Genomic DNA, 12,444 nt, shown 5'->3' on the forward strand with positions numbered 1-12,444 from the left:
TTTTTTTTTTATTCAACACCAAGAAGTAAGAATGACAACAATATTGAATATTTGTTATTTAGTTTTACATTGGTTTACACAATTAAAATACATTACCTAATTTTAGTTTTCTTTAATGTTTAGCCATATAATTAATATTTATTACATAGATTTATTTTAGCATAAATTAATAATTTTATATTATGATCATTTTCATTATGACATATTAATTTTCAATACTTGCTTTATGGGATTTCATTATTATGATTTGTTGAATATTTAGTGTCATCACTAATTTGTTGAAAACCCCGAATTTTATTAGTTTGGTTTGATTTATAGATTTAACATCCAATACAAATAATTTAACTTAGGGAATCCCTTTAACTTAATATTTAAAAAATTTAAACCAACTCGATCTATATACATCCCTAATTAGGGTGATCCAACGAAAATGAATGAGTTGATTGTATGCATATTTGGTCCTCGTTTCAAATTTAATTATGTGACCATTTATACTTATGATGAAAATATATGATAAAGTAGAAGGGGGCAAAATAAGAGATAAAGTGAAGACATTATTCGACTTATTTATTCAGAAGAAAAGTTCAATAAAATCTTATTCATCATTGTCTATTGTGTTGGGTACAACACGTTTTGACTTATCATAAAGTTCAACATGATAATTAACATATATATAAACATAAATTTGAGAATGGAAGTAAAAGTAAGATAGAATTGAAAAAATATCTTCTCAAAGAAATTGAATCAGAAAATGATAATTACAATATCTTATTTTAGTAGAAAATTAATTCAATATATTTTCTATTTTTGATAAAATGGCTCGTAATGTGTTAACAATATCTATTTTATTGGAGTCCGGAGTCAAAAGGATAACTTTTTTCTTTCAAAAAACTAAAACGGCACATCAAAAAAAAATTTAACCAAAGAGGAGTTATTTTCTTCTGACAAAAGTTGTCGTACGTTAAAAAAATAAAAATTGCTCTAAAAAAAAAATCTTTTTTCTTCAAAATCGCTGCTAAGAATTTTTTTAAAAATTTAATATTCTTTTATTATTATTTATGATATATAATTCAATTTTCCTCATGCTTCAACAATTTTATTGAGTATACTGTCCGTCTTGTTTATCATTTTTATATTATTAATAATTAACAATAGGCATGAAAATAATCGCACTAGGCATGAAATCGCTTCCCCTGCAGCGATGTGTAAGGAGAAAAAAAAATTGACTTAAAACGACATCGATTTTTAATAAAAAAAAAAAAAGAGAAAAAGTTTTTAGACAAAATCGCTGCTAGGGCAGCGATTTTTCCTCATTGTTATCAGAGGGAATCACTTCGTCAGGAGCGATTTTACCCTTTTGGTTTTAAAAAAATTTGATGTGCCCTTTTGGAGTTTTTGACAATTTTTTTTACCCTTTTGGCTCCGGACTCTATTTTATTGTGGCATCAGAAAGTGCATTTAGTACTAGGCTCGTTTGGTGCGAGGGATTAAAAATAATAGTGATGAGATAAAAATGTTTTATGTTGTTTGGTTGCCATGTTTGGGATAACTTATCCCACCATTTATATCATAGTAATGGGATAAGTTATCTCATTTACATGGTGGAATAAGCTATCCCATGATAGCTAACCCCATGATAACTTATCCTGAGATAACTTGTTTCCAACCAAACGACCCCTAGAGGTCATATTCTTGGCTCATTTAGAAGTTCATTAACTCCTATGATGCAAACATTTGCCTTTAAGGTTGTCTTTGATGTGAATCTATATCTGTTGAATTGGATAAGGATTTGAATTATCTTGAGCAACTTGAAGATGGGAATTTTTTTAAGTTAAAGCATATTTTAAATTATGACTAGTTCATTTATGTTATATGTTGATGACTTTTTTTTCAGAAAAAATCTCTTAAGATTTGAGCAATATAGAAGATGTGTATCTATAATTCACATACAGTCACAAATCTATATTGTAAATTCAGAAGTCTTATTTATAAATATAACTTGTCTTTTGAGCACTTTTTTTTTCAAGTTTTTAAACAACAATTGATGGTTCGTTCAACTCTAACATGATTTTTATTCAAGGATAAATGTTTGCAATGCAGAGTTAATTTCATTGAAATTTTTTACATTTGTGATCATTTAAAAAAGGAAAATCAACCTCGACAAATGCGACACAATGAAAGACATTATAACTATGTGGCATGTGATGTAAAATATATGTCAGTAACTAAGCCAGGTTCTATTTTCTAACGAAGTTACGACATGACTTATAAAATGAAAACAACGAGACTTGAAATCTCATCGAACTAGAAGTTCGAAGATGGAAACCTAATTCGGAACAAAATCATACAAATTTGAGGGATCGTTGGTGAATCAAGTGAAATGCACTAGTTTTATGGATGACGATATGTAACATCAATAAAGGTAAGATGATAGTCACGATCTTTGTTTGAACATCTATTGGTCCATATTTCAGTATTGAGTTTTAACGTCTTACTTTTAACCTATATTGAAGAGATTCATTTGTTCACTTACTAACTGATTATAACAATCACCAAATAAAGCGTTACGAAGCTATAGTCAATCAATACATTTGTCTAACTTCTAAAAATAGAGAAGAAGTTAAAATCCTAACCATTTAACTAAGACTAGGGGTGTGCATTCGGTTTTTCGGTTCGGTTTTGTGTTATTCGGTTTGGGTTTTTCAGTTTTCGGTTTTGAAAAAGTATAACCCAATTCGAACAAAAAAAAATTGGTTTGGTTCGGTTTTTCTCTTTTCGATTTGGTTTTTTTCGGTTTGGCTATTCGGTTATAACTTATTTCATAACTAATTAATAACATAATCAAAGTTATATTTGCATACTTAAAAAATAAAAATTCCATATAAGGAAAAGTAATAATATTGAATCTCTTAAATATCCTTTCCATTATAATCACGAGTAAAACATTAAAACACAATACTATCAATAATTTCAATGAAACTAACTCTAAACTCTAAAGTACTATCACTAAACACAAATCGCATCGAGGTTGAACCAGCAATTCAACTCATGTCTTCAATTAAGATCTCTTAAACCTGAATTATGATGAAAAAACTTTTTAGAAAGAAGTAGATAAAAATTTCAAAAGCAAATAGCACACATATAAAATAAAGCAAGAAAAAAGAGCAAACTGCAAAAGTAAAAAAGTTGACTAGCGCCGCTAATTCTAGTTCAGCTAATTTTTTTTTCATGAAAGTGCAAGTAATATGTGATATTTATAGTTATAATGTAAAACCTAATGCCTAAAAATTAGTGAAATAGGATGGCAGTAATTTGATATGGGCCTAAATATTACGGTAATTCTGAATTACTAGTACTCTACGGCCTATATAGTAAACCTAAATATTATATGTGTAATTATTAATCTCTCTCTATATATATATAATTCGATTTTTTTCGGTTTTCATTTTTCTAAATTCGAAACCAAACCAAAAAACCAAACAAAGTAACTTATAAATCCAAAACCAAACCAAAAATCCAAAAAACCAATCCAAATTACAATTCGGTTTGATTTGATTTGGTTTTTCAGTTTAATCCAAATAGTGCACACCCCTAACTAAGACAGTGAAAAACTTAACTTGATGCCCTTAGGGTTTTTTACATTGCACATGAAAACTATATTTACAGCGATACTATTATCATCAATGATTTTTCTCTTCAATAATCTTTCTTTCATTATGCCAATTCAAATAACATACACAATTTCATAATAAATTTATTTGAATAGCTAAGTTGTTTGAGTCTTCCCTTTAGAGCTTCTAATATCCCTTTGTGATTTTTCATATTACACATAAAGGATTCAATAGTAATTCTCAGTTTCCTTGCCTGAGTTGAAAGTCCAAATTAATCATCACATGTTTCCTAGTATTATTACTTCTCTTTGTGTATGATTTTTACTTTTTTCGTCATACAACTATTTGGTTGTACTGTTAGTTGTCTTATTGATTAACATACAGAATAATCAAAATCGAATAACATAAAACATAACCAAAAAATCAAACGCACAACCCTAATAGGTACACATAAATATCTATGATAAGCATTAATTAATAGCATATTAAAAACAAAATAGTATTTTTTTTCAAGCATGTAACATTTCTCGCTTCAGGAGATTCAAAATATGTATTTGATGAATATATAAATAATATTTTTTTATTTTATTAATATGAGAAGAATTGCAACTTATATAGTCAAACCTTTCTATAACAATATCCTACTATGAAAACACCTCACTATAACAACCGAAATTTTTATGACAATTTTTTTTTAATATTAATAAATGTCTATCACTAAAAGACTGATATATACTAAACAAACTATTGTTATAAATTTCTTCCATCAATTTAAAAGAATTTAATTTTTAAATAGATCTAAAATTTGTGCTTTACCGCTTAAATCTTTATGTATGTAATTATGAATTTATTGAAATTTCATTAAATCTTTAATTTTGTAGTTAGCGAAGTATGCATATCTTTCAAATTTAAAAATATTTTTGTTAACATTAAAAACTATTTTTTAGTAGACTTCATGCATTTTTTAGCCTATAACAATCAATATAGCAATCAAAAATTTTGTAAATCAACAATATTGTTATAGAAAAGTTCAATTGTATACTTTTCTATAACTTTTGAATATCTTAATTTTAATTTTAAAGTCTTGAGTTTATCTAATCTAGTTTAGATTTAAAAATTAGTCAATTGACTTTAAAAGAAAGCTAAAAATGTCAAATTATTTGAAACAAAGCGAGTAACTAATATGCCATCATAATTAAATAACAATGATAATGAATGTTTTTTTAAGATCATGTTTGAATTTGTTGAATATCAAATGCAGAAAAACACTTTTAGATATTTAAATAAATAATTACATGAGCGTGGACCGTGGTTATGGCAGAATGAAATGTGCCCTTTCCCGCGAAGGAGAGGAGCCTGTCATGTAAGGAATTTAGGTCTTTCAATTAAATTGTTGAAAATGATAATCAACCGTTAATTGTTTGTTTTTCTACTCAAGTAACAAAACATCCTCAAAATTATTCCCAAAAAATAAATTTAAAAGTATTTTCACATAAATGAATGACGGAAATAGAATGAACAAATAACTAAAAATTACGTCTTACGAAACTATGTTGGAGATTACAAAAGATATAAGGGATACCATTATAAAAAAATCAAACTAAAAATGTTTATAAGCTCTAAATATTAGGGTTTGGTAGCTGGTTACTGAGTTATTCATCTATTAAATTCAACATAAGTAATGCCATGTTTAGTATCATTCTTTTGCACATGAAATTCAACACATCTAATATCGTATTTGATTTGCAATTTATAATTCACATAACTAATACATGTATAAGTTATAAAGGAATCTATATATTATTTTAAGTAGGGTAGAAAATAAGTGGTACATGAATAGCTAAATCCTGCAAAATCAATCAATGTACCCAAAAAATACATAGATTTCTTCATAATTAATTCAAAATTACTAGTATATGCACAACTTTGACCAACTACTAAACGACCCCTTAGTTATAAGAACTTTTTTATATACACATCTAGATACATCAAAAATGACTTCTAGTTTGACCAACTTACAAATCTAGTCAAATATTTTCTTAAAATGTCAGTGTATATAACTTAAATCGAAACGAAAAGTAGTACAAGAATGTTCTAGACAAAAAGTAACTATAGTTAAGATCCATGGTTTGTTAACCCTAGTTAAGAATTGTGCTTATAAAAGTAACCATAGTTAAGATCCATGAAGTAGAAGAAAAAAAAAATATAAAACCAAGCCCATGTCTGTCTGGCTGTTCATTTCCCAATTTTACAGATTATATTTTGGGCATTTTAGGGTTGTTCTTGGGCTCATAGGGGTTTTTCACAAAAAAAAACAAATAAATTTCAGTTCTTCAAAGGGTCCGATTTTGGTGGGAAAATTTGTAGGTCAACAACAGCAGCTTTTTTTCGATTCAAATGCTCATATACGGTTAGTTTCTCTTCCTTCAATTCGAAAAAGTTTTCATTTTTGTACTGAATTTTAGGGTTTTTTTTCTTTTTGACAAATTGAAATGTGAATTACGACCGTTACAAACCGCTTATGATTCAGATCCATTTGATATCTTTTCATTCGAACTTTTGAGTTTGAATCTATGATTCCTTTGTGATGATTTAGGATCGTTCTGTTGCCGTCTTTCCCTTTTTGGGTTTTTGGTTTTGTTAGGTTTGAACCGCTTAGTAATTAAAACATGGGGTGGAGTTAATTTTACAGTGGTTTGGTTGAGTTATCAATGGGCATGTAAAAGATTGAATCTTTTAGCTGGACAAAGTAGTGGGTCACATTGTTGTCTGCTTCTTAAATGTTATCATCATTTGTTGTTGTCTGCTTCTTAAACGTTTGCATCCCTTGTTGAACGTTTGGATTGTTATTTGTATGTGGACTGGTATTGTTAGAAATCCTGAATGATAATTAAAAAAGCGATTAGCTTGAGACGTGGGCATCCGTAGAATTTTGGGTACTTGATACTTTTGGGAGCAGTTAATTTATTGTCTGAATTAGTTCCCGATCGACACCTAGTTGAGAGGAAACCTAGTTGAGGTTTCCTCCACCCTAGAGGATTTGGTAAGAACTTTATATGATCCCCTCATAGTTTTATTTCTCCCTTCCATTTCGGAGTAGATTTTTAGGTTTTGTTGGTTGTGGGGATGGTAGTGGATGGTAGTGGTGGGAGATAAAATTGTGTTGATGAGTTTATCCATTGACAGAGTATTATTTGTTGAGTCTTTGGAATAAGGAAGTGAGTTGGTTAATGAATTTAGCAAAGAGAATACATGCTGGAAAGACTCAACTTTCCGAGAGATCAAGTGATCTTTACCATTGCAAGTTTCTAAAGTAAGTTTACAGTGTTTGGAAATTGTAACGCATATTACAGCTTTTAATGTTAGAATGGGAAAATGTAGAATGGTAAGAAGTAGAAGTTCACACTATCCAAGGGAGGTGGCAGGTATCCCGTTGAAATAGAATTACTCTTGCTGGTGGAGGTGGCAGGTATCCCGCGGAAATAGAATCAAAAAAGAAATAGAAGTTCTCTCTCTTGTAAGGATCAGAGGAAGTTGTTACTAATTGTTAAGTCCACTTCTATGTTTATGTCTATCTTGCTTCTCAATGGAGGTATTTTGGAATATATTACTTGAAAGACTGAACATCGAGTTAATCCTCCTACAGTTGGAAGCAAAGCTCAGAATTTTTTTTTTCCCTTTCTTGGTCAAAAAGTAAACTTGCACCTTAAATTTTGACTTTAAGATTTGAATGGTCTGGGGAAACTACTATTTATTATAGAAAACAACCATGTAGTCTAAGTAAATGTGATAGTAGCTGGTAAATTTATCCAACATTTCTGTATAGTAAAATCATCAGAAATGTCAGTGTTGTTAAACAAGATATTGTGCATCAAAAACTTTAGGATCTCAATTGTGCTAGAGAATCACATTACTTTAGCCTGGTTACAAAGTTTCTTGAAATTGAATACTAGCAATTTTTAGGGGTTTTCTTGTCCTATTGCATATCTTTCTTGGCCTTTTGGGTAAGATCAAGTGTCTTTACCCTATTATATTGCATATAATTTTGGATCATCAATTTCCAGAGAGGTAGATGTCTGTCTTAGTTGATTAATCACATATTTTGAATGATGGATCCAGCATGTCTATCTTGATGACCAATCTACCATTTACCAGGTTCAAAAGTCTATTCTTGTCAACAATAGTTATTGACCACTAAGCCCTGAGGCACTAGATTATGTATATGTGAATATGCATCAACATACATTTGCATATTTCTTGGTATTTAAATTATATTATTTTCTCTGATAAGTTATTTTTGGCTGAAACCTAGACCAATACATATAATACTTTTTTTTAGTTCTGGGACTTTAATGACACATTTCTAACAGCCACGATCTCTCCCTTGTTGTGAATCAGGTATTGGATGATTTAAAGTATACTGTGCATCAAGAAGGGGAAGAGATTGAGTCATGACTATCTGATATTCAATGAAAATGTTTTATATATTTTGGTGGTCTCAGTGATACTGAGTGGCATACTGATTGGAGATCACAAAAGGAACTTTCAAAATCACATTCACAAACTATGGAGTGCAACAAAGATGAGGCCTTCAGAGCAAAAAAAATTGCAGAGCGGAAGTTTGAACAAAAGGATTATGCTGGTGCAAAGAAATTTGCCTTGAAAGCTCAGGTTTTGTATCCAGGGCTTGACGATCTAACCCAGATGTTAACAACACTTGATGTTTACATCTCTGCCGAAAACAAAATAAGTGAGGAAGTGGATTGGTATGGAGTACTTGGTGTGAGCCCGTCAAGTGATGATGAAACGGTGAAGAAACAGTACAGGAAGCTAGCTCTTGTCCTCCACCCTGATAAAAATAAATCTATTGGTGCTGAAGGTGCATTTAAACTTCTCTCTGAGGCCTGGAGCTTGTTATCTGATAAATCCAAGAGGTTGGCATATAACCAGAGAAGGAGTTCAAAAGGATTCCAGCAGAAACAACAGAAAGTTCCAGTGCCCTCAGGTGGTCCATCAGCACCTCCACGAAATGGATTTCATAATTTTACCAGTAGGACTTCAGGTTCAAAGACTCAGAAAAATGCTTCTCGGATGCCCTCTTCATCAGTCAATGCTTCATCCAATCAAAGAAGTGATACTTTCTGGACCATTTGCCACCGATGCAAGATGCATTATGAGTATTTGAAGATATATCTTAACCACACTCTTCTTTGCCCCAACTGTCATGAAGCTTTTATGGCTACAGAAACATCCCCACCGTTCAATCATTCAAAATCATCCAATTCTACTAGTCAGTGGCAGCAGAATCTAGGGAATCGTGCACCAAATGGAAATCAGTTCCCCATAGGAAAAAATGCTAGTGCTGGTAAAACAGCAGGATCAGCAGCAGCAAGTTCTAATACTGCGAAATACTCAAACTTTCAGCAGGATCCATTTTCCAGAATGGGTGGTGTTGGTAGCTCGGATCCCTCCATTGCAGCAAAAGCAGCAAATGTTGTCCAGCAGGCACATGAGAGAATGAAGAGAGAACGTGATGATTCACTGACTAGACAGACAGCTTTTAAACAGAGAAGGCTCGATGAGGATGGAATGCGTTTTGGATCCAATGCACCTCACTATGCTGAAAGGACTTATGGTTTTTCTTCTAGCAAGTTTAATAGTACCAGGGAGCTGACACCACTTGAAAACCGGAATATGCTGATGGGGAAAGCTCGGAAAGAGATACTTAAGAAGTTGAATGAATGGAGATCACAGCCGCAAGATGCACAAAAATACAAGGTAAAAGAGGGCAAAAAAGAAAAACAGAGGACTGCTAATGTTCTTGGTCATAATGTAAATGGGAATGTAGAGTTATCAGCTATGAAGGGAGTAAAGAAAGCTGTCAATGCTTCAGCTAATGATGCACATCAAGAGGATCCAGTGCCAGAATCAATGAATGTACCAGATCCTGATTTTCATAATTTCGACCAGGATAGGAGCGAAAGTTGTTTCGAAGACAATGAAGTCTGGGCTTCATATGATGCTGATGATGGCATGCCCCGTTTCTATGCTCTGATAAACAAAGTCCTCTCAAGGGAACCATTTAAAGTGAGGCTCAGTTGGCTTAATTCAAAAACAAACAATGAATTTGGTCCAATGGAATGGGTAGCTTCAGGTTTCTACAAAACTTCTGGTGAATTTAGGATTGGCAGATACGAAATGGGTAAGTCGGTGAATTCCTTCTCCCACAAGGTTCGGTGGTCAAAGGGCCCTCGTGGAACTGTTCTAATATATCCGCTAAAGGGGGATGTTTGGGCCCTCTACAGAAATTGGTGTGCTGACTGGAATCAGAATACACCTGATGATGTTATACACAAGTATGACATGGTCCTAGTTCTTGACGACTACAATGAGGAGCAAGGAATTTCAGTAGCTCCTCTCATCAAAGTTGCTGGTTTTAAGACAGTCTTTCGTCCAGACTTGAATAAAGAGAAGGTGATGAGAATAACCAGAGAAGAGATGTTTCGTTTCTCTCATCAGGTCCCAAGCCACTTGCTTACAGGTGAAGAAGGTCAAAATGCTCCAAAGGGTTGCCAGGAGCTTGATCCAGCTGCTACTCCATTGGAGCTTCTTCAGACACTAACAGAAACTAATGAGGTGCCAGCCATGCAGAACGACAAAGAGGCCAATGGAGGTTCATCACAGAATGTTCAGGAAACCAAAACTAGTGAGACTGCTGATCATACTCTCAAATCCAGGGAAGGCGGGATGGTAGAAAGTGAAGGAGCTCCATGAAAATGCAGGGGAGCAACTTGAACAACTTTTTGCAGCTGAGGGTTTGAATTATGCCAGAATATTAGTGTAATGAGGAGATATTTTGAAGATACATCTAGTTGTAGACTTTTGGTCAGACCTTTAGACTTTAACTGAATGGGATTAGTCTTGGTTCTGAACAAAGCACAAGTATGGGCTTCTATTCATGGAGCAGGCCTATTACGTGGAGTTTGATTGAGATGGTTACTTTGGAGGCCCTCATTTTGTACCTTACTCAAAGCAAATGGGTGATCAGAAAAAATATCAAACACAGTTTAATGCTAATAGCGAAAAGGATCAAGGATCTCCATTCCCCAGATACACAAGTCTGCTCCCTAACTTTTTATTCTCTTTGGATGCCTTATATTCCCATAGGTGTACTTGAACCTTTCCTTTTGGTTTTGAATCCTGTAAAGGCATCCGCAAAGGTTTTTGTTTCTCTACAAACTAGAATATCTTCTATTCTTGGATCTGCCGGAGTAAAGTTATAATTGTTTGCCTTATATGAATATCTTAGAGATTGTTTTCTGCTATATACTGAAATCATGGAATGTTAATCTCAAGAGATATTTTCAGTTATATCATCTCAGTTCAGTGTTATTATTTGAGGAAGCATTTTCCTGTGATTTGAAAAGTTTAACCATCTATGGTTTCCGTCTATTCGTCTCTTAATTGTTTTGCTTGCCGGTTAATTGTGACTTTCCCACTTCATGGCCAACCTCTCCTGCTGCAGTTTGGAGGTGGTCTTGTTTGCCTAGTTGTTCTTCAGTCTTCTTGGGGTGCTCCTCATTCCACTGTATTTCCTGATTTTCTCAATGTACTTATTGGTAGATAAATTCTGGCAGCAGAGGAATTTGGTTGTTTGAGATACTAGGCTGACAATCAGTCTCCTCAGTATGTTAATGCCTCTGTTGTTGTTTTCTCTTTGTCAATGCCTATTTGTTATATAGATATTCTTTGGTCCGTGACATTATTAGTGAGGTTTTATATAGTTGATGCGAGTAAGTTTGGAATTGAGACGTAGTTGTTTCTCCCTCTATCCAATTTAAGGGGCAAAGACACAAGATGTAGTTTTAAGAAACTATTTCTTTAAGACAAGAGTGTTGAATTGTCCATTGACTTGCAATTCTCTTCTTTATTACTTTCAGGGTCGTTAGGTCGGTAGGATGCATTAGTTCTGTGTGTTACTAATAATTTTATTAGGTATACTTTTGTAATTTATGTATACTTGGTATTATGTTATATATAACTCATGCATGCGAAGCTATGATATTAGTAATGCAAAGGGTTTTAAGGCATATATTAGCATGATCAAAGATATGATTAGCCATCCAGACCTTTTCACATTTTTTGCACTGTATTGTGGAGGGTGCTTTTGAATAAATATTTTTTTTAGAAATTATGCGAAGTATGTTATTTTTAGTACATCAAGTCAAACATTATATAGGAAAAATACTGTCAGCATTACTCATACATTTTATTCAATACTATTTTTATACACCCAACTAAATGACGTGAGTTTATTTGAGTGTCTTCAACAAAAGAAATGCCAAACATTTTCACAAGATTTATACTGATTAGAAACAAAGGAATTTTATTCATTCAACAATAAAACTTGGTGGTGACGTTTGAAGTTTGAAGCGAAAAAAAGCTTTTAGAAACGAGTGATGCTTCAATTGATCGTCCTTAAATATGGTCAAATTAATAATCGGTTGATTTGTAACTCTAATTGACGTATGAAAAAAAATTATCAATTTTTTTTTATCAATATCCCTCTTCACGTATTTCCACCAATAGTGTGGGCAGATTGTCTTGTACATCTTAGTGTTTTCTTGGTGCAGAAAAATAAAAAGGTGAGCTATATATATTTACAAATATCCCTTTTCATGGATGGCTCACTAATTTATTATTTATTAACTCAATTCATTTTAATCTATCTAAATTTAATTCAAACTCACTCATTTGATGTCCCTAATTATGTATAAGGAAGTTCATCGAATTTGTTAAATACAAAAAGATGCATGGGACTTAAATAAGTTGT

At 32.3% G+C, this 12,444-nt stretch overlaps 1 protein-coding gene across 1 annotated transcript; it reads left to right on the top strand.

Annotated features, from left to right (window-relative positions):
• Positions 1–5,847: 5,847 nt before the first annotated feature.
• Positions 5,848–10,936, top strand: LOC125858191 (uncharacterized). The gene is made up of 2 exons (XM_049537899.1): positions 5,848–6,021; positions 8,010–10,936. The coding sequence occupies exon 2, from the start codon at positions 8,178–8,180 to the stop codon at positions 10,383–10,385; it is 2,208 nt and encodes a 735-aa protein (XP_049393856.1). The 5' UTR covers positions 5,848–6,021; positions 8,010–8,177; the 3' UTR covers positions 10,386–10,936.
• The last annotated feature ends 1,508 nt before the right edge of the window (positions 10,937–12,444 follow it).

This window comes from Solanum stenotomum, chromosome 3 (genome assembly GCF_019186545.1).
Source record: "Solanum stenotomum isolate F172 chromosome 3, ASM1918654v1, whole genome shotgun sequence".
Classification (NCBI taxonomy): domain Eukaryota; kingdom Viridiplantae; phylum Streptophyta; class Magnoliopsida; order Solanales; family Solanaceae; genus Solanum; species Solanum stenotomum.

Excerpts from the sequence above, each read along its gene's own strand:
- LOC125858191 (XM_049537899.1), top strand. The coding sequence starts at position 8,178 with ATGGAGTGCAACAAAGATGAGGCCTTCAGAGCAAAAAAAATTGCAGAG.